Source organism: Tenrec ecaudatus, chromosome 16 (genome assembly GCF_050624435.1).
Source record: "Tenrec ecaudatus isolate mTenEca1 chromosome 16, mTenEca1.hap1, whole genome shotgun sequence".
Classification (NCBI taxonomy): Eukaryota; Metazoa; Chordata; class Mammalia; order Afrosoricida; family Tenrecidae; genus Tenrec; species Tenrec ecaudatus.
In genome coordinates this window covers 8,827,400-8,850,626 of record NC_134545.1, presented here as the reverse complement: position 1 = coordinate 8,850,626, position 23,227 = coordinate 8,827,400, and the positions used below count along the sequence as shown (strand labels likewise).

The following is a 23,227-nucleotide window of genomic DNA, read 5'->3' as shown; positions in this document are numbered from 1 at the left end:
CGTGTGTCAACGCCCGATGACGTCACGCTGGTGCCGACGTCGCTTGACGGCGGCCGACTGGAGACAACCTTAGTCGACGGCGTTTTGAAACCTGCTCTCTGGGAGCTCACAGTTGTGGAATGGGAGAGCTAGTTGTCTTTGGGTACCCAAAGCCCCTTCCTCTTCTCAAATTGAATTTAGGATTCATCAGGAATGAGTGGGGTCTGAGGTCCCCTCCCGGATCTCCCAAGCGCTTTCCAGGACCCTGTTTCACAGGCATACTATAGCCGGTACTGTTGCTGCTTTTCTTTTCAAGAGCATGTTTTCTGTTGCAGCAGAGGGAAACTGAGTGAGGGCCGGGGTCCTAGAGGTCGAATTCGCGATCAAATTGTTGCACACCATTAATTGATGTGCATTTGAATCACCCGATGTGATCTTTGAAATGCAGATCGCTGGCCTCTAAACACCACCGATTTTGAGATTTTGAATCACTCGGTATAGTCTGCATCGCAGTAAATCTTTAACAAGCTTCTCTGGTATATCTGGTGCAAGAGATGTACAGATCGGTTTTTGAAAAAATAGGCTAGACTACGACACTGGAAATTAAGCACACAACACTGCTCTTTCATCTTGTCTTTTTTTTATAACCTTAGGATGCCATAAAGGTGAATGGAACTCTGTAATCTATTTAGCAAGTCAGAATTCAACAGCACTCCTGCTGTCACTGACACTTTCGGCTCCAACTTGGCATAGCACAGGCGTTTTGCTTCAAGTCCAGATTTCCACAGTCTGTGTTCATGTCGAGGGGACTGAAAACCATCTTGTGCAAATGAAAGAAGGGAGGTGGGGCGTTGTGCTTGCATTTCTTTATGTTTCTGCTTTAATTTAAATGTATGTTTCCTATAAACGTTTGCCAAGGGGAAAAGTGCCAAAGGTCCCCCAAATGGAAAAATGCCATCTTCCTTTAATATAGTCTTACTGCTGTTGTTAGGGGTAGAGGGTGCGGGCCACTGCATCGGGATTTTTTTTTTCTCCACTATCTCACTATCTTTTTTTTTTCTTTACTTTGTTGCTGTTGAGATGATATACAGCAAAACAGACACCGATTTAACCATGTCTATACGCACAATTTAGTGATATTGACGACATTCTTTGAGCTTGGCCGCTGTTCTCACCTCCTTTTCTGGATTGTTCCTTCCACATTAGCACAAACTCACTGCCCAGTAAGGTTCTTGCCTAGTCATTCCAGTTGTCGTCAATTTGATTTATTTTTCAGGATGACAGAGAAAGGAATGGTTCGTTCTGATACTCAGAGTTCTCACATTTTTTTTGCTCATTGAAGGTGCATTAAAGAACTCAGTCTATCTTCTACACCTAAACCTGTGTTTGTATAAAAACAGACCACTTTGGGACAGCACATGGGGTTTTGAGGCTGTCATGTAGCTGTTCTCTCATTTCAGTATGACTTATGGGTAAGAAACTGTACAAGGTGAAGCAGGCCGTGAACTGGTGGAGCATGTTAATGAAAAAGAATTAAAAATACTGAGATTAGACTTGAAACCAGAGCAGCACTCCTGAAGAGGGGAATTAGTGGCAACCAGACAGTCAGAGTGTGGTGTTTTTAGGTGGCCTGGCCTAAGACAGGACCTCAGGTGTCTGGCAGCTCAGCATGACACCAAGTTAAATAATCAAATACATTGATAACCTGGTGAGCCTAAGAAGACTGGTATCACGATACAAAAGCAACACACACACACACACACACACACACACACACGGAGCCAAGAAGGGAACAATAAGAGTTCTTGGGGAAAAAAAGAGAAAAATATATAAATAAAATTTTTAAAGGAAAAAAAAGAGTTCTTGGGTTTTCTTTATTCTTTATGACTGTCTAAGAAACCCTGGTGGCACAGTGGTTAAGCAGAGTGCTGTGCTGCTGCTAATCCAAAGCCTGGCAGTTCAAATCCACTGGGAGAAAGATGGAACAATCCGCTTCCATGAAGAGTGTAGCCTTGGAAACCTTGTGGGGCAGTTCTATTCTGCCCCGGAGGGTGGATACAAATGTGACTTGACTCAAAGGCAGTGGGTTCCATTGGTTTGTTCCACAAGTTTTGAAATTCCACTTATTCTTCTATGCTCAGTTCAAGTGATGTCACCTTTGGGAAGCCTTCCTTTAGCCCTTGCAACTGTGTGTACTTCTTTCTTGAGGAACCTGTACTTTGTGGCTAGAGTCACACAGTGTTTTGTAGTTGATTTTCTTACAATTCTTCTTACATTTGAGTTCTAGTTTCTTACTAGCTCATCTAAGTCAAGATTCTGAGTTTATCAAAACCCTCAAACTTCACCTCTATTGGTATTACTTGCACCAGTACAATCCCTGGTACATAATGGGACTTCTAACTAAACAAGGGTGCCATCGAGTTGGTTCTGATCCATTGTGCAACCCCTTGTAGAACAGAACAAAATACTGCCTCATGCGGAGCAATCCTCACAACTTTTCCTGTGCTTGATTCTAACTGGAAAGCATTATTGGTTCCTCCCTTTAACAGTGTGTATGTGATCCTATGGACTCTCAAATTACTATGGTCAGAAGGAATCGTTTAGAATTTTCCTAGGTATGTATGGATGCGATTTCTAAAGTATAAGTGTGATGTTCTAAGTCTGTGCCCGTACCTCTCAAATGCGGAACTGGGATCTCACAGGTTGTTGTGACCATCCATCAGTTAATAACTACGTAACCTAGGTCCAGGACCGAAATCTGTTGCCTGGTCTTTCAAACTGAGTTATTGTAGAGATTGAATGTGACATTTATGCATGCAAGCAACACAACACAATGTGTGCTGATAGTAAGCACTGGGTGATAACTATGATTTTTGGCGATGGAATGGTGTACTCACAATTTATGGGAGTAAAGGGATGAAAATAGAGTGAGGTATTGTATGAGGACGACATGTAAGAGAATATTTAAATAAGGCATAGTCATCAATGAGAATAATTGATGAGAATTATTGAGAATTATATGAGAATAATATGAGAAATAAATCTCATATTATTTCTAATATGAGACTGAATAAGAGCCACAAAATTAATATTAAGAATTCAAATCATAGATCAGAAAGCGAGTTCACAAGAAATTCTGCGGGTATTCTAATGTTAAGCTGTATCATCATTAGCAGAAAATACTATTATTTATGCACTATGACTAAAATGGTTTTTGGAAGGAACGACAAGTCCCATCATTCCTCGCGCCCTCTCCGTGGGGGAGGAAGTCACGGGAGCCAGATGCAGGCAGAAAACTACATTTCCCAGAGCCCTCCACGCCCACCCAGGCACTATATATACTGCATCCGGGTTCTTTGAAATGCTGTTTGGCGACTCGTCGCCATTCCCGGAGCTGCTCGGCCTCGGCCTAGAGGCGGGTGTCGGTTGCAGTGTCGGAGACCGAGGTCCCCGGCACCAAGACAACCAGCCCTCTCCCCTGCCCCGCGGCGGGAGAGCGTGTCCGGCCGGCCGGCGGGGCCCGCCTGCCCACACTCGCCTCCCCGTCCCCCGCAGCCTCCGCCCCGCCAGGCCCGGCCCGGACCTCCGAGCCCCGGCCTTCTCCTCCCGCGCCGTCACCGCCGCCGCTGGGCCCCGCAGCCCCGCCCGCCGCTTCTCCGACCCGTTTGAGAAGCCCAGGAAGGAAACCAGGAAAAATGTCGCCATGAAGGCTGAGTACCGCTGCCGCCGCCGACCCCCGCCGGCCCCGAACGCCATGAGCCTGGGTCCCCGCCGCGCCCGCTCCGCTCCGACCGCCGCCGCCCCCGAGGCCCCCGTTGATGCCGCAGAGCTCGCCCAGCGCCGCCGCCACCGCCTCCGACATGGACAAGAGCAGCGGCTCCGGCAGCTCCTCCGCCTCCTCGGGCAGCAGCAAAGGGCAGCAGCCGCCCCGCTCCGCCTCGGCGGGCTCGGCTGGCGAGTCTAAACCCAAGAGCGGTAAGGGCCGCGGCGCTGCAGATGGGGACAGAGCCTGCTCTTGACCCCCGGGGGACCCAGGTTCTCTGCCTCCCGGGGCCCTCTGCATTCGTGGCGCCAGCACTCTTTACAGCTCGCAGAAGTAGGCGCTGCGCGTCTCCCTATTTTGCAGATGAGGACACAGGTGCAAAAAGGGCAAGGCCGGCCTGTAGGTAGCCTGGGCCTCCCAGCAGGAGGGCTGGCGCATCTGGCCGCCTCATTGTACCTTGAATTCCAGGGTAGACGGCATGGTGGGGCCCACGGGCATCCTCTGGCCCTAGACCCACACCTCCGTTGAAGAGGACACATCCCTAAGTGTTCAGTCTGGCCTCTGGTTGAGAGCACGACTCAGCATCCCCTCCTACCTCCCACAAGTGTGCCTAGTGCCTTTACCTGTAGAGGTGGATTTTATAGTGGGAAAGATAAGAGCTACAAAAATGAAAGACGTAGGGCTTTGTATGTGACTTTGGAGATAACAAAAAAAAGCAAAGGCGGGCCACCCAGGTGGTTCCTTAAGTCCCTACCCTATGTAGGGTTTCCGAGAAGGTACATTTATGGGAGCAGACAGCTTCATGTTTTTCTCGTGTGCTAATTTGCGTTTAGCAGCCCAGAGTTTAACCCACATTACCACCAGGGGCTCCTTAACTAAATTTGTAAGGGGGCTTCAAAAGGTTGATCGGAAAATAAATGCCCTTATCTTTTAATTCCATGTTTGTTTATTTTTAAGCCCCCTGGTACATTATGTTGATTGCCTGTATGTGAGACTCTAATATCAGCCTTTTAACTGGGAAGATATTGCCATATTTGTAGTCATGCCTCTGAATATTACATTTTAATCATAACGATGATCCCTCAAACCAAACCAGACCCGATATAGGATGTCCAAGATTGTAAAGCTTTCTGGGAGCAGACAGCCTCATCTTTCCCGTGCCGTGTGGCTGGTGGGTGTGAACGGCCAATGGTAATGTTAGCAGCCCAATACTTAACTCACAGCACCACCAAGGCTCCATTTAATAATAGCTATGTTTTTTTGTTGTTGGTTTTTTTTTTTTTTTAAGGACTTAACTATATGTCAGGGACTTGGCTAGGTTTTTCTCTCTTGTTTACCTTTAATATGATCCTCAGCACTAACCTGTCCAGCCAGTTGAAGTGATTCAAAGACTAATAATCTGAAAAAGACTAATCTGAGAGGCTGTGAGGTAACCAGTTGACTGAGTCTGGAATCCGGTATTTTCTAACTTCAAAGGCCATCTTTGTGATTCAGACGAATCTTGGTTATTATTCATAGCCAGAACATGGTGTTTTCAGTGGCGCTTAAGGGTCTGTAGAGAGGAAACATCCAGTCACCCAATACAGCCCTGATTCTGTCAAAAAATGTTAAGGTCACAAGTGGTAGGCCTGACTTTTTCAGAGTTTACCTGGTGGGCATAGCAAACTTGCGGCACCAGTATGCCCCTGACCCTGTAGAGATTGCTGTGTATTTTAGTGGAGACCAGTTGTGTCAAGAATGCCCTTCAGGGTCCATGTAGGGATTCGTGTGGGCGCCCAGGCCATGCCAGAAAGTAGTGTGTAGATTAGTTCTGGGGTCTTGCACATACACAGATTTATCAAGGATTTTAAGTAGATTGATCCCTTTGGGGCCCTCTTGTCCAGCATTGGTAACTGGTTAACATTGTGGTTGGTAACTGGTTTATAATGATGTATTTCCTAGTGTAGTTGATAACTAACATTTTTCTACACCCTTTCCAGATGAAATGCTAAAAACCTTGCTCTGCGACCATATGAATTCTCAACTAATTGTTCTGGGGCTCCTGTTTGAGCCATTCATGCACATTCACGAGTTAGCTGCTATCAAGGCAGTTAATGCCTGCAATGATAGCTTAACTATCTCACCGAGGCAGTCAAGTGAACGGTATGACACCCTGAACAAAATAACACAGACACAAAAATGAAGGGATTTTACTCACATGTTCCTAGTTTTCGATGTACTAGCTAAGGTGGAACTTAATCTACCCACGAGAACAATGCAGAATCCTTTTGTCCTTCGGTCAAAGCAAATATTTGTCAGTAGTCATATTTCAGACAGACAGACATAGAATAAATATTAAGTTCTGAGTTCACTCTGACTACTGAAAGTATCTTCAGTTTGTACTGTTTTTCCTTCTCAGCCCTCTTTGGATGGGGAGAAGCCAAGAGCTGCATTGTAGCTATGGCCACCTGTTAGCTTTGGTACCCCTTTTCTTTTCTCCCACCTCACATGAGGGAAGGAAAACAGAAAAATCCCCAAACAATGAAAACCTTTGATCTGTTTTCTCTAGCTATGTCTGTTAAAAATTATTTACTCCCTAACTACATAGTTAATACACTCAAGTATATTAACTTTGTTCGTGTGGCTGGCTTAAGTTGGCTTTTCATTTGTACTCAGGAAATAGGTCAACTGAGCTCTAGTACTTTCTTGATCTTTCTTGCCTGAATAGCATACCACAGCTTCTTTACCTGAGTCCATTGCTACAGACATTCATTCCAGCTCTTGGGGATATTCCTACAGCTTCTTTCCAGTGAGGTCAAGGTGCACTTCTCAGAGCTGTCAACAGTGACTATCCCGTGAATAGAACCCAGAGGGAGAGAGGTGGTCTAGGGGTGTAGGGAAAGTCATTTTGAAAGAACAAAGACCATAAAAGAGGCAAGAGAGAGGCCGGGCAGTGTCTGAGCCAAACAGTGGGGCCTGGCTCAGGCTCAGGCTCAAGCTCTTGCCCCATCTCCCTGTCCCAGGGGGTGGTGTTGCTGCGGAGGTTAAGGGGAAGGTCAGGTATTAGGAAGCACTTAATTTGAGGTTATTGGTAGGAAGCACTGCCCTGACTCTCTTCCGGTACCAGAAGCCAGATAGCTATTGGTAATCGGCCTTGAAGGATGCTTGGAGCTGCAAATGGACCTGGGACTTTTAGTGGCATTGGAAATGGAGGGGACTTGGAGTCTTCAATCCAAACCACTTATGGCAGTTGCAAGAGTGCCCCACTTGATGGCTGGGGTCCAGTGTCACTCTTGACCGAATGATGTGAATCAGTAATTGGCTTTCAAACCATAGCAACTAGGTGCCCCCCACCCCAAGGCTGGATATTTACCAGGAGCTTTTGCTTCAGCCTCACATCCCTGTGAGGAGGGAGGGTCGAATTAGCTTAGCTTGAAAAGAAAACCCTGGCTTAGGATTGGAGTCCCAAGTAAATTTGTACCACTCATTGGCCATTTTATTTTAACACTTGGTGAAAATTCCTTTAGCAAACAGTCTCGGGCACACACGCCCTTGTTTATTTGCTCTCTTCCTTTCATTCATAATTAGCTAGTTTCAGCCGCATTCACTTTGTTGTCAGTTGATACTTGTAAAGTCACATTGATTATTAAATCAGACCCTTCTGGAGGTGCTTGTCAGCTACTTTTGATGACTGGTAAGCAACGTGCTTGTGATTACAGCATGAATCAGCAGCAGAAACTTCTGGGCTGGCATTCTGACCCCTGGGCTGTGCCACCTGTTAGAGCTAGAAGAAATGTTGATGCCAGGTGATTTAACCGGGAAGACAGACGGCTGACTCTTAGCTTGGCGATGGGGCAAAGAGATGGAGGTATCAGAGGGGCCTTTGAAAAGTATAAGAAACTTTCATGGTCTTTCTTTCAGTAACATTTCCCATGGGCTTTCTGAAGCCCCTCAGCTGCCTGCTGTTACCTAGTGGAGGCCTTTCATTTAGCATGATGGGAACAGTTGAGATTCGATTAAGTTTTTAAGTCTCCTCATGCCTCCAGGCTTCTTGAGTTTTGGATATGAGCCATTTAACTAATGGTCTTTCCCCCTTTGGAATGTGCCCAGACAGTAGCGCTTGGCAGTTGTCCTGGGGCCTGGTTGGGCATCAGTCCCTTGAGGATCTTTTTAAAAATAGAGGGCTGCTGACCTGCCCTAGCCCTAGTCCTAGCTGGCCTTTGATTCTGTAAGTCTGTCCTGGGCCCCCATTGTTGTTTAAAATGTCTGCAGGTGATTTGGCATATAGCCAGGATTGGAAGGCCTGACTCAGATTACAAACTTTAGTAATTCGTTTCTCCAGGAATTTGCCTTTTTTGGGTCTGCTTCCCCAAATTGAAAGCAGAGCATCTCACTTGGTCATGTGGCTATCTCCTGCCCAAGAAAGAAGGGCAGAGTCACTCACATGTCTGCCCTGGCAACTTGTCTACAAAACATCTCAAAAATAGTATTCAGACTTTTATCTTTGGGCCCCAGGCCTGACCGGGTTGGGCTCTTGAGCTGCCCATGGTCTGTGCCTGGAGATAAGAGCGGTTGAGAGAGGTAGGGCTTCATGCCCTGAGGTAAGCAGGACAGGATTGGGTAGTTGATTGCAGCCCCTAATGTCCCCAGCGTGTAAAGTGGCTGGTTGTCATCTCTTTCAGAGAGGGGCCAGCAGTTCTGTCAGCATTGTGAAAGGCTTCCGGGCCGGTGTGGCAAGGAGTGAAGAAATGGACTCAGCCCTCTTGCTGAGTGCCAGCCTGTCCCTTTAAGCGTCTGCACTGCCAAATCTGCAAACCAGGAGCGCTGCTGCTCCTGCTGAGTCATAGCTGAATTCTCTGTCAGAAAGCAAGTTAGGGCCCCTCTGGGGTCCTGGGATGGAGGTGGGTGTGTTGCTGAGCATGCCCATTCTTTTCCTAGACCTCCCAGCCGCTCCCGGAGGGTGGGAGTGGAGTGGAAAAAGTAAAGCAAGGATCTGGTGCTAAGGCTAGTTTTCAGGGGAAAAGTTAAACCAGTTCTGTATCCCATTATTTTCCATTTCTTTGAAATCTTTTTTACCAAAAAATGATTGTGTAAAGGGGCCATTTCAACTTTTTACATGCTTAAATCTTATAAATAATCCCCTGGGCTGGGGACTAGGCAGCAGTTGCATAAGACTGTATAATTTTATAGTTTGTTACCACTTATAGTCAGCTAGGTGCTTCATTGTTGCTGAGTAGTACTGAGAAGGGGAGTTCTAAACGCTTACTTCTGGTGAGATGCCAGTCATAGCCTGGGGCTGGGATTCAGAGCTGGCTGGTAGGATTGCAGGGCTGTGGGAAAGTCTGGCCCTAACCCACTCCTCAAAGGAGAAAGGGGAGGCCATCCACTCCCATAAAGATTTCTGATCTGTTGCTTTGAATCAGAATTGACTTGATGGCAGTGGGTTTGGTGTTGGGAGTTTCAGTTACTTAGTTGTGTCTGATTTGCGGATAGGTATTATTTGATTATTTTGAGCTTGTATCATTTGGCACATGCTATGAGTTTCAGATCAGGATTCAATTTGGGATCAAAAAACCTCCCCCCAAATCCATGCAGATCATTTGAGCCAGCCAGGAGGAACAAATGAACAAGGAGCACAAACAGGCGCTGTACACAACCAGCAAATGGTTTGCAGATAGAAAGGATGTTTGCTATTAGAGAAATTCCACTCTAAATCGAACCTTCTGACCCATCAACTGAACAGTTAATTAAACTTAATGTTAGTAGTAGTGAAGTAGACATTTTTTCCTATTTTGAACATTTTTTTAAATTGGGGGCTCGTACAACTCATCATCATCCATCCATCCATCCATCCATCCATCCATGTGTCAAGCCCATTTGTACTTTTGTTGCCATGTGAAGTAAACATTTTAAGGCTCTTTCTCGGCACAAATAAATGGGTATACTAGTTCTAAAAACTAACTTGGGAACATGTAAAAGGTTTAAATGCCCATACATTACTTTCGGAATCAATGTTGAGAATGTTACAGAACAAAATAATCACAGACACAGGTCACTAGTACTATATATTAAACTAACAAAAACTAGAAGCACAAATAAGAAATTGGTTACATAGTCTGGCATAAGCATTTGGTAAGATAGTACAATTTCTAATCCTAGGTTGAAGACGTAGGTATGCAAGCAGATGACAACATCTCTGTGCTTGTAATTCTGGGTCAAATGTGCTCTTTGTTAGGAGCCATTGAGATGGCTCTGAATCACAGTGACCCTGTGTCGGGCAAATGAAACACTCCTGGTTTTCCATCATCCATACAGTTCTTGCTGTGTCGAGCCCATTGTCAGTCCATCTCCTTGATGGCCCCAAGACTGCCACGCGTGTCTTTCTCCAGGGACTGGTCCCTTGGGATACCAGGCCTACCGTGCATGAGACGAAGCTTTGCTTTTAAGCGCCCTTTCATCTGTTTCTTCCAAGGCAGATTTGTTTGCTCTTCTGACAGTAAATGGTATATTTAATATTCTTTGTCATTAACAAATTTGTTTTTGTTTTTTATCTTTTTATTGGGGCTCATAAGGCTCTTATCACAATCTGTACATGCATCAATTGAGCAAAGCACCATTATACATTCGTTGCACTCGTCATTCTCATAATTCACCTTCCACTTGGGTTCCTGGAATCAGCTCGGTTTCCCTTTTTTTGCCCCCGGCCCCCTCCCTCCCCGATCCCACCCCTGGTCCCTTGATAGTTTATAAATAATTATTATATCATATCTTACACTCCCCGACGTCTCCCCTCACCCGCCTCCCCATTGCCCATCTCCCAGAGAGGAGTTACACATAGATCTCCGAGATCGGTTCTCCCTTTATACACCCCCTTCCCTCCTGATGTCGCCACTCCCACCGCTGGTGTTGAGGGGTTCGTCTGTCCTAGATTCCCTGTGTTTCCAGATCCCTACTGCACCGCTGTACATCCTCTGGTATAACCAGGTCTGCAAGGCAAGGTAGAATTGGGGTCATGATAATTGGGAGGGGAGGAAATGTTTAGGAACTAGAGGAAGGTTTTTAGTTTCATTGTTGCTACACTGAACCCTGAGTGACTCATCTCCCCACTACCCCTCTGGAAGTGATGTCCAGCTGTCTACAGATGGGCATTGGGTCCCCATCATGTACTCCCCCTCTTTCACGGTGATGTGATTCTCACCACCACCCCACCTTTGTTGTTGGAGACCTAGTCTCCTCTGCCCTTCACAATCATCTATGTTGGTGTTCTGCTTCCGTGTGGGCTTGATTGCTTCTGGGCTAGATGGCCGCTTGTTTGCTTTCAAGCCTTTAAGTCCCCAGACGCTATATCTCTCAGTAGCCGGGCACCATCAGCCTTCTTCACCACACTTGCTTATGCACACTTTCGTCTTCAACGATTATGTGAGGAAGGTGATCACACAATGATTGTTTTTGTTCCTTGGTGTCTGCTACATGGTCCATTCAACACCTTGTATTCGCTTAGGCCGTGTGCTTCTTCTCTGTGGGCTTTGTTGCTTCTGAGCTAGATGGCCGCTTATTTGCCTTCAAGCCTTTAAGACCCCAGACGCTATATCTTTTTGATAGCCGGGCACCATCAGCTTTCTTCACCACGTTTGCTTATACACACGTCTGTCTTCAGTGATCATGTTTGGGAGGGAAGGTGGGTATCCTGCAATGACTGTTTAGCAGGGCGAGGTGCTATTGTATTGGGGGATTATGCATGAGGATGCCCAATGTCCATCTGCTACCCTACTACTGAACCTATAAATATATGCACATAAGTCTATTGCCCCATAATCATAAATATATTTACATATGTACATGTCTGTATTTAGGCTTCTCTGTATGCACTTTGCCTCCTACTCCTTTCCTCTATTTCCTTTTGCTTTCCTCCCGTCCCATCACCATGTTTAGCCTTCATTCTGGTTTCAGTAATTCCTCTCAGTTACCTTGCTCTTGATCACATCCTACCAGTCCTCCCCTCCCCTCCCTCCTCTGGTTTTGAATCACTCGCTGTTCCCTTGTCCCTGTGTTGGGCGACACCTCCTCCCTTCCCCTACCTCCCATGCGCTCATGTCCCTCCGGGACCGTTGGTCCTGTTGTTTTCGTCTCTCATTGTTTGTCCAGCCTATCTTGTCTAGCTGGACACAAATTTGCTTTTATAACAAATTCTAAAGTGCACCAATTCTGCATCTTCCTTTATTCACTCCAGCTTTCTCATGTATATAAGGTGTTTGGTAATACCATTGTTTAGTCTTCAAAGTGCTCTCCCTGATTTTTAACACTTTGTAGCAGATTTGCCCAATACTCTTGTTTGATTTCCTAATCACCCCTGCCGTGGCATTGATTGTAGATCAAAATAAAATTACATCCTTGACAACTTTAATCTTTTTTCTGGATAGTCTTGATTGGCCTGTGGTGAGGACTTCTGTTCTCCTATGTAGCAGTATAAACCATATTGAAGGCTGCAGTCTTTGGTCTTTATCACTTAGCTCTTCAGACCCTCTTCACTCCCAGCAAGCGAGGGTGTCATCTGTGGATCCTCGGTTTCTAACTAGCTCTCTGAATGTTTCATAACGCCTCATCTTGTCTTCTTGAGCTGCCCTTTGAAGTCCCAAGTTCTTTCACCTTGAATGGTATCTGCGTTCTGGACCTCCATTTGGTCTTTTTAACCACTTGTCTGTTTCCTTGTCTCTCACAACTTGTCTGGACTTCAGGCACTACTTCTGAGGCATCAGATCTAGATTGTTTCTAAGTTCACGTGAAATGCACTCAAGATTGTATTGTGGTATTTGCGCACTTGCCTTAATTTTCTTGTTTCAATTTCAACTTGAGTATGAGCAATTGATGGTCTCTTCCCCAGTGAGCTGCTGGCCTTGTTATGACTGATATTTAGCTGCAGATGTGTAGTCAGTTTGATTTCTGTGCAGTCCACATGTACAGCGGCCATGCATGTTGTTGAGAAAAGGTATTTGTAATGAAAAGCTGTTGGTTTTGCAAAATTCCACCGTGCAGTGCCTGGACTTGTTTCTATTACTAAGGCCATGCTTTCCATCTGAGTATCTTTTTTTGCTTCCAACTTTGACACCAGTCACCAGAACTTATCAGTGCTTCGTGGTTGCATGTTTGATTAACTACAGACTGACAGATAAAACATGGTAAATGAGATAAATGAAGGTTAAAAGGTAGTGATTGCTGTTCTTGAATACTGGCAACTCTAAATTTATTCTTCTCAGAGTAAAACAAAATGGACCTATATCTTCTAATTGGACCAGAAAAGCAAGAAACATTTTTTGTTTGTTTTAAGAAGTGAACCTCCTTCTTTAGTTTATTTATAACTATTTCATTGGTACTTCTACATATCCTATTAATCAGTAGTTCGGTCATGTCAAGGAGAGTTGTACAATCCTTACCACAATCAAGTTTAGCACATGTTCTTCTTCCTTGTACTCTTAGTGCAATTATTTTTTTTTTACCTTGGGGGAAAAATACAACAAAAACCTCCATTTCAACACCTTCTAGATGTATTTGTCAGTGCCATTGAGTATACTTGGTTATGCAACCATTCCGTCACCATTAACATTAACACAATGCCCCCCTAAGCAAAAACTCTTCTTCCTTCACCCATGGTAACTTTGGGTTTTTGTTTGTTTCTTTGGTTGTTTTTAAAAAAAAAAAATTTTTGTGATATAAAATTCACATATCATACATTACCATTGTTGTCACTTTTTAAATTTATTAAGTCACTTTTAAAAATAGTATACCCTTCATCACAATCAATTCTGGTGCTTTCTTCCCTCCTCCTGCATTCTTTGATTGCCCCTCCATTCTGCCACCCACCCCATAAACCCTTGCATGGGCTGTTGTCTCTGCTCATCCATTTCTTCTGTTTTTCATAAACTGGGAAACACAATAAAAAGCAAAAGAAGAAAGTAATGTTATAGAGATAATTATATAGAGTACAAATGAAAAGACCACCAACAGTATGACAATATTAAACAAGAAACAAGACGTCTTTGTCGTGGAACAAGTGGCCAAGTGGCATGCCGTAGTTTGAGCTACCATAATCAAGTGTGCACTGCTCTGTCAGGTGTTTAAGCTGCTCAAGTCCCTCGCCTATGGTCAGAGGGATATGTCAGAGGCTTAATCTGACTAGATACTCTGCACATGGATTTTGGGTTCCCACTGCTCTCCATAGCCTTCTATAAATTGGGTGTTAACAATTTAAGCTCAAATAATTTCCCCTTGTCATATTTGGATTTTGTTTTCGTCATCTTTGGATCACACAGGATGTATGCTTCTTCCATGTGGACTTAGTTGATGCCTCCCTTAGATGCCTGACAAGCTTGTAAGTCCCCAGACACTGTTTCAGTTGATAGCCGGGCACCAACTGCTTTCTTCACCACACTTTGCTGTAGCACCCTTACCTTCAGTGATCTCTTCTTACAGGCGAAGATCAAGCAGGGCCAAGTTATAAGAACTGACTCTTTTAGGATTGAGGGTAGAATTAAGTGTGAGCTCAGAATCCATCTCCTGGTCCATAGATTATGAACAACTCTGGTTTACTTTGGTGGTCATATTATGACAAAAACAAAAACTAACAAGAATGACAACCAAAGAAAACAAAAAGGGGAGAAAAAAATGAAAGGAAAAACATTGTCCATCATCTTGAGATACAAGGTGATTGCATTGATAACAATAATTTATGTATATAAATTAGAGTTTAAGGTGCTGTTGATATGAGTTTATCTGACTATAGTACAGATGCAAGCTGCAATCCCTGAGATAACTTTGTACTTTGTATTACTTTGATTTCTTAATTGATTGAGCTGTTGACCTTGAGCATGGGGCTTGGTGGCAAGGGAAAATTTACTGCATCATTTCTTACAAGGGAAGACCCCTGACTCTCAGACTTACATCTGTCACATTATTCCAAGGGGAGCATTGAGGTACTAAGTATATGGTGGACCTGGGTCTCCTTTCATTGGGCGCCCACTAAGCCCGGGGTCCCACCCAAGGTCCAACAACTGCCCTTCCCACAATCTTGGGGTGACCATCTATTAACTCCTCTACCAACAGGAAGAAGAAACTTTTTTTAAAAAGACAAGATAACACATGTCAACTTAAAATGCTTATCAGCCTTAATTTTTTTTGCCTGTCAGTTTTAAAGCTTCTCAGTTGTCTAGAAATCACAGTAATCCTGTTGTATTCTATGCCTGTTGGTTGTACCTGGTCTGACTGAGCCAAGCCCTGGCAGTATTAATTGATGCTGTGCTGCAGTAATTTACAGGGCAGTGATGTTTTCTGTCTACCTCTAAATACACTTAGGTAATGGCTACCCTCTGTCATTTCATCTGAGTTTTATATAAGCAATAAGTGAAGAAAGCTGGGGGGAGGAGGGCGCAGAGACTCTGGGCTGAACACTCACTATGCTGTGTAATAGAACCCCTAGGTTTCATCAGTTACAAACTAACAAAAATTAAAACCTGGTCGTTGTGGTATTTTGCCTAAAGTGTTGATGCACTGGGTAAACTTAGATTTCCTGAATGGTAGGGAAGGGCCTGTTTTGCTGGAAGTGGAAGAAAATTGGCTAGGTGTATGGATCATTTCTTAATTCTTCCTTTTTTGTTTTTTGCTTTCAGATGGAAAGAACTCAAATGGATCCAAGCGTTTTAACCGTAAACGTGAACCTTCCTACCCCAAAAATGAAACTTTTAGCAACCAGCCCCGTCGCTCCAGTTCACAGAAAAGCAAGACTTTTAATAAGATGCCTCTTCAAAGGGGCGGCAGCAGCAGCAGACCCTTTAGCTCTTCTTTTAATGGTGGAAGACGAGATGAGGTACGACCTTTGAGAATGTGTTTCGTGGCGCGTAAGAGCGCAAGGTCAGGTTCCCACTTCTGGTTTATTGGTACTTGGGGAGTGGGGAGCAGGAGGTGGCAGAGTAAGATGGCTGAAGTAGAGAATTAATTTGGTTTGGAACTTTGCCTCTTTCTTTCCCTTGAAGGTGTAAATACTTTTCTAGTGGAAGAAGCTAATCAGATAGTCGTGGATTATGAAAGATTATTGCAAGTATGCAGCTAGTTCTGTATTTTTATCAGTCTTGAAGAACAAGTACTTTTGAAATAAAAAATGAAATTAATGATATTTGCCCATTAGAATCTAGAAAAATGTAAAATGCTCAGATCTTTAGTGTTTGTTTACTCTTGGTTTCTTACGTGTTTCTCTAAGCTTCCAAAGATTAATATAGAAGGATGCTTATGGCAGTGTTTGTGGTTACAGAATCTAGGAAATGACTTTAATCATTAAGGGACTGGCTAAATCAGTTAGCCTGGTTTGAATGTACGTCTCCTGTGTCTTAGCATAAAAGACCTCTCTATGGAACCATTCATGCAGCAATGGACCATTCTGCTCAAATATACTCCTTACTTACTATGTGGCAATAATCACGTAGGAATTTGGACCACATCACTGAACCAGATATTGTCTTAGGTGGTTAAGGAGGTTATTTTCTTAATGAAACAAACTATTATGTAAGCCAGGCAGCAAGTGCTTATTGGAACTACAGAGGAGAGGTTGGAGGAGTGAGCTCAGAGTTGGGGTGTTAAGGAACCAGCAAAAGACCGCAGAAGTGGCAGTGTGTGGTCCATGAGTGGTCTAGGTATAGTTTAATTTCTGAGTAGCCCGTGTGTGGCTAGTGCACAGCTCGTGTGAGATCGTTGGGTGGTCCTGCAGGCCAAGGGAGAGACTGTAAGGAGATGTAGAGATGAGCCTTTCGCCTTGTGGTGTGATGAGGCCTGCTCCCATGGCAGGCATTCATTCCAGGGAGAATGGGAGGTGGGAAGGAGCGTAAGAGAGGCAAGACTTTTCAGTGTCTCTGAAGGGGAAGTGAGAAGTAAGTGAGGCAGTTCCTTGGAATGTGAGGTCAAGGGATTTAAAAGGCGAAGAAATTGCAGCATGTTTTTGTTGCTAGGACTGGTCCGGTGAGAGCAGAACAATTGAAGGAAAGGGGAGAGAATTGCTGCTACAGGGTCCTTGAGTAAGAGAGGCATTGGGACCCAGGGCACCAGGGGAGAAGCTGGTAGTGTTGGTCGGTGGACAGTAAGTGTTCTTTTCTGGTGGTTGTTCTTTTCTCAGTGAACCGTGCACAAGGGTAAGGAGAAAGTGCTATCGTAGGACTTCAGTTCACCCATATGTGGGTAGATGTCACACAAACATGTGGACAACAGTGTCTCTGTGGTGGGTGGATGGCTGCAGTCAAGTTCTCTCAGTAATGCATTTGTCTTAGTCTCTGTGGGGTGACTTAAAACAGAAGATCGAATTGAAACAGTGACTTCAAGGTGACCTGAAATTCAAGACAAAGAGGCCAAGTTCAAGGTTATGGCAGTTAGTTTTTGGAATTTCTAAGAGGTTATCTTGATAGATTTTCATGAAGGACATAGGATAATCATTGGGGCTTATAAGCAGGAAGTTTTAGGAAAATTCCATCGAATGTTTTCCTCCATCACAATAATACACCTGTTCATCTTCTAGGGTAGCAAGGGCTGTCCTGCAAGAATTAAATTGGGAAACTTTACCTTGTCCACCTTACAGCCTTGATCTTGTCCCTTCAGACTTTTTGTTCCCAAAACTCAACATTTCAAAGGAACAAAATTGCTGTTTTGACATGTAAATCAAAGCATACAGAAGTTTTTCAAGGAAGGGTTAGAGACATGGAAACTGCCTTCAAAGTGCATAGAATTCGGTGCTGAGGACAGTAGCTTCCCATACTGATGCTCAAAACTACCAGCTTCTAAGTCACAGCCTTAGAAACCCACAGGGGCAGAGCTGCTACCCTGCTGTACAGTGTCACTGTGAGTCAGCATCAGCTGGCTGTGAGCGGAAAGTGAGGAGGAACTGTTGGACTTGGGAACGACCTGGAAAAGGCGAATTGCTGGTTGCAGAGGGAAATGCTCCAAATTACGCTGGAAGAAGAGCCGTCTAGACCGAGCAGCATGGTCTGGTAGAAATGCAACCCGAGCCACGGGTCGTTAAAAACTTGCGCATTTAAAAAGGTGAAAAAGAAGCGAGTGAAATTAGTTGTAATGTTTGCTTGGTCTATTTACAGTGTTATTTCATTATGTGACATTGGCCACGCTTCATGTGCTGCCTAGGTGCATCAATCAGGCTAGTGGTGCCTGTTTGGGGCAGAAAAACCATGAAAGTGTGGCCGCGTTGTGTAGGTGGTGAGGAATTGTGCTGGGACAGAGATAGTGGGGGAGCCCCACACCTGGGTGAAGAAGGTACAAGGTTGAGGATGTAGCGGAGTATGGTGAGTGAACACAAGCTCTTAATCTAAGTTGGGGGTTTTGAAGATGAAGGGATGGGCTGTCTGGTTGGGGCACTTACTGAGCCAGGAAGAGATTGAGACTCTAGGAGATTCTTAGCTAAGGGACCTGGGAGCCTGGGCTTCTGTGGTGACTTGCGGCATGGTGGGGTTATTGCTCAGATACCTTAAGATGAAAGTAAGATGTGCAGCCGTAGAATTCCTATTGTTGATTTTTGTAGGATGTGTAATGTCTTTTACCACATTCCTTTTCATACCATTAGCTTCATCACATATGTGACAAGAACTTTAACTTAACCTAAAATCTCCACAGCAGCCTGTCTTGAATTTGCATTTCTTTTGACCAGTAACTATACATTTAAAGGAAAGGTGCTTATCAAGCATTATTTTATGCCAGTGGAAAAGCTGCAGACCGTTGTTGTCCTACAGTGGTATGCCCAGGGAATGCAATGGGATATAACCATTTAAAGTGCCGATAACATTAAATAGGAAAGAAGGTGAAGAAGTGCACGCGCATCGTGCCACTCCAGCTTGGCGATGTTGCTCGAGCTCTCTGTTGGCTCCGACTCCCAGGGGCCCTGACTGCACAACAGAATGAGACACTGCCTGCTCCGGGCCCCCCTCACAGCTCTTGCTTTGTTTGACCCCATGGTTGCAGTCACAGGGACAGTCCACCTCCTAGAAGGTATTCCTCTTTTTCGCTGACCCCATGTTTCCTCTAGGAACTGGTTGCTTTCTCCGGGAACGGGTCCCTCCTGACCACGCCTCTCTGAAGAGCATTCTGCATATACTTTCAGCACAGATGTGTTCATTCTTATATGTTTACATGATATATTTTCATCACTAACGCCACGATTCAAAAGCATTGGTTCATCTTGGATCTTCCTTATGCACTGCCTTGCCCAACTGACACATACTTATGTAGCAACTGTAACTACGGTGACTTGCATCCAGGGCATCTGTGTTCTGAAAGTGACCTTTTTGCTCTTTGGCACGTTAAAGAGATCTGGTGCAGTGATACATGGTTTGATTCCTTGACGGCTGCTGTCATGGGCATTGACTGTGGACTTCAGCAAAATGAGATGTTTGGCAGCTTCAATGTTTTTCTGTATCGTGATCTTATTCATTGGTCCAGTTATGAAGATTTTTGTTGTCTTTATGGTGAGATGTAATCCATATTAAAGAGAAAAGTATTTGCAGATTGGGGACCCAAAGCCCATTTGTAGGTAACGGGACATCCCTTTACAGAAGGGTCGTGGGGAGGAGATGAGCCAGTCAGGGTGCAGTGTAGCGACAATGAAACACACAACTTTCCTCTAGTTCTTAAATGCTTCTCCCTCCTACCTTACCCTCCCACCCGCTCTACTGTCATGATCCCAATTTCACCTAACAAATCCAGCTAGACCAGAGCATGTACACTGCTACAGATAGGAACCGGAAACACAGGGAATCCAGGACAGATGATCCCTTCAGGACCTGTGCTGAGAGTGGCGATACCGGGAAGGTGGAGGGGGCGTGGGGTAGGAAGGGAGAACCGATTACAAGGATCTACATATAACCGCCTCCTTGGGGGATAGACAACAGAAAAGTGGGTGAAGGGAGATGTCAGACAGTGTAAGATATGACAAAATAATAATTTTTAAATTATCAAAGGTTCATGACGGAGGGGGGAGAAGGGAGGGAGTTTAAGTGGCGAGCAAATGTTGTGAATGATGAGGGCAACGAATGTCCAGATGTGCTTGACACAATAGGTGCATGTATGGATTGTGATAAGGGTTATACGAGCTCCCAATAAAATGATTTTTTTTTTAAAGTAAAGTTTGGGATCTTCAGAAGTAAAACCTTCAAGTCCTCTTCACTTTTGGCAAGCAGGTTGTGTCACCCGCATGTCTCAGGTTAACAAGTCTTCCTCCAGTTCCAGTGCCCTGTCCATCACATCTTCGGGCTTCTTGGATTCTTTACACAGCGCAGACAAGCTGAATAAGGCTATAGCCCTGGGGCACAGCGTTCCCTATTTGAAATCACGTGGTTTTCCCTTGCTCTGTTCACACAGCTGCCCCTTGATCTGGAATTCCCATTCTTCTCCAAGCTTTCCTAGTTTGTTATGCTGTATGTATGTAGTCAAATGCCTTTGCATAGTTGATAAAACACCGGCAAACATCTGTCTGGCATTCTTTGCTTTCAGCCAAAACCCATGTGACATCAGCAGTGGCAGCTCTCAGCTCTTGTTCCACCTCTTCTTGAATTCCTGCAAGCTTCAGCTCCTTGCGGGTCACTGTTAATGTACTGGTGCAACAGTTTTTTAATGATCTTCAGTAAAATTTTATTTACATGTGATATTAATCATAGTCGGTAATTTTCTTGCTCTCTTGGGTTATCGTTCTTTGAAGTGGGTACAGATAAGGATCTCTTCCAAATAGTTGGTCAAGTATTTGCCTTCCAGATTTCTTGGATGAATGAGTGCTTCGGCTCTGTATCGATTTGTTGAAACATTTTGATTGGTGTCATTCATTCCTGGAGCCTTGTTTTGGGCTAAAACCTTCAGTACAGCTTGGTCTTCTTCCTTCGGTACTAAAAGCTCTTGGCCATATTGAGACTGCTAAGAGGACTGAAATACTTAGACGCTGGCACGATTTCTCTTCCATGGTTGTGGGCAGTGGTATTTCAAATATGAATGTCATTTGTTGCTGGGTTTTTTTTTTAATCACTGCTTTTGACACTGCTGCTGGGGTTTATTTCTGCTTACAGAGATGGCCTGCTTACCTGCTCTAGTTCTGTCACTGCCAATTAACAGTGAGTAGCAGTGTACGTCTTTGACAGGCTATTGCTAGCAGGACCCGTAAGCCTGTGACAGTGAGGAGTGCTCGCAAGCTGCCTCCAGGGGGTGGCTCCACAGACTGCCAGAAGCAAGCTCCCAAAAGTAATTTACCAGAGTGAAGACGACTGTTGAAAGTTTATGTGGTCAGGAAATCTTCACCACCACCTTCCTGACAATTGTACTGTGGTGACTTGCATGTTGCTATGGTGGTAGAAACTGCGACCTGTATTGAAATTAGCGGAGCCGCTTATGGTGGACAGATGTCAGTGGAACTTTAGAGTGATATTAGGAAGAAAGACCTGGCAGTCTGCTTCTGAAGATTAGCCAGTCACAATGTCATCGTGAGTCAGAGCTGAGTTGACAAAACAACAAGAGATGTATTTTTTCACTTCTGGACAGTTAGAGGAATTCCTGCTGAGCTTTGTTATTTAGTGGCTAATTGCCACTCAGGGCAGACTAAACAGCTTAAGTCATTGTGTACTAGGGCACTTTCCTTCCCCTGTGCTGCCATCCTACCTTGGGTAGAGGAAGATTGGGGGTTGCATTTCAGCCTGTGTTTTCTGTCGTTCCATTCTAAGCTATGTGGAAGGGAGAGCTGTGCCCAAGCCTGCTCTAAGTCAGGACTTGTCCTAATCGTCATTGTCCTCTTCCTCCTCTAGGTAGCAGAGGCTCAGCGGGCAGAGTTTAGCCCTGCCCAGTTCTCTGGTCCTAAGAAGATCAACCTCAACCACTTGCTGAATTTCACATTTGAACCCCGTGGCCAGGCAGGTCACTTTGAAAGCAGTGGACATGGCAGCTGGGGAAAAAGAAACAAGTGGGGACATAAGCCTTTTAACAAGGAACTCTTTTTACAGGCCAAGTGAGTATGGCTGTTCTTGAGAGGAAAGTGACTTTGAGCGTGTCTGGGCAGTTGACAGCTGTGGGGAGGTTTTGTTTAAGCAGCTGGGTGTTTGAGATAAGGCTCTCGTCTGTATTTGGTGAGCACTGAAAGCTTGGTTAGATGCTCTTGGTGCTTAAAAGAATATAATGGGAAGTAAATTGGTAACTTTCTTGACAGATTGAGTCCTCTGGAATTGATCCCAGACTGGATCTTGTTTTGGCTTTTGACCTTGGCTAATTTACCTAACCACTATCAAGCCGAGGAAATCATTCACCAGTGAATTGAATCACAGTGAATTGAAGTGCTGTGCTTGAGTTTGCTCAAATAGTGGTTCCCTTTTGTACGGAACTGTCCTTACATAAAACTTGCCCTTGTCGCTAAACTGACGTAACTCTATTGTACCTTACCTAAACCAATCTGGAAGGGATTGCATGGGCACCATTCTGGAGACTAGCCAGCTTCCAACGAGAATGGAAGTCTAGCTTCCTGCTGGCTAATGGGGTTCATCTTGGTTAATTATAGTTCTAGGGAGGCCTCCGGAGGACTTGGCTGGGCTTACAAGCAAAAGAAATCAAGCTCATGCATTTAGATTTCTACCGGTCGAGTCTTTGGATTTCATTCAGTGCCAGGAGTCTGCTGAGGCTGAAGTCTCTGAGCACAGTGCCCCACGAACCAGGGCTGCTAAGGGCCTGTGTTCCACTTCCGAGTGCTGGGATGAAGAGTGTCTGCTGAGGATTCAGGGTGGCAGCTCGTAGCCTACCTCTGCCCTGCTTCTCTCGTTCTAGCTGCCAGTTTGTGGTGTCTGAAAACCAAGACTACACAGCGCATTTTGCTGATCCTGATACCTTAGTCAACTGGGACTTTGTGGAACAAGTGGTGAGTAGCTCCGTTTATAAGCATTGGTGGGAGAGAGAACTATGGGGAGTGCTGGTGCCCCCGCAGCTGTGGATTCTTCTTTCGGCTGCTGCCCTGTTTTGTGTGTGGCTCTCACTGGCTTTGGCCTGCGGGACAGGGTGTCGGGAGGTTCTGAGCAGAGTTGTCCACTATTCCTTTCTGCTGGGAAGTCAGTGACCAGGGGACTGGTTATCCTCTTGACCCAGCATGGGCTGTGCATGGGCAGTGCTTCATTGTCGGCCAGTGGAAATAATGATACATTGGGCTACGCGATAGGAAAGCAAGTAGGTCACAGAGGTAGGCTTTTGTCAAAGGCACGGTTTTCTGTTGAAGTCATGACTCCTGGTACCCCCTTTGCAGATCCTGACAGGATGTCTGCTGTAGACTACCTTTCATGAGAGCAAACTTTGCTTTTCCTTTGACCGCAAAGCCTGGATTCCTGTTAATAGGAGCATTCAGAACGTCATCGAGGAGTGCTATTTAACGACTCAAGTTTACTTTGGTGGCTGTTAAACTTTGGTTCTACTAAAATCTTAGGTTTCATGTGCTTCGGTTGAGAAACAACGAAACAC

At 44.9% G+C, this 23,227-nt stretch overlaps 1 protein-coding gene across 1 annotated transcript in view; it reads left to right on the top strand.

Moving 5' to 3' along the window:
- Positions 1 to 3,652: 3,652 nt before the first annotated feature.
- The window catches only part of RNF10 (ring finger protein 10), a 34,136-nt gene continuing 14,561 nt past the window's right edge, over positions 3,653 to 23,227 (top strand). Inside the window, exons 1-4 of the mRNA XM_075534698.1 lie at positions 3,653 to 3,954; positions 15,382 to 15,578; positions 21,541 to 21,740; positions 22,547 to 22,637. Of these exons, the coding sequence (XP_075390813.1) occupies positions 3,798 to 3,954; positions 15,382 to 15,578; positions 21,541 to 21,740; positions 22,547 to 22,637 (645 nt within the window). The 5' untranslated portion in view covers positions 3,653 to 3,797. The remainder of the gene's footprint in view (positions 3,955 to 15,381; positions 15,579 to 21,540; positions 21,741 to 22,546; positions 22,638 to 23,227) is intronic.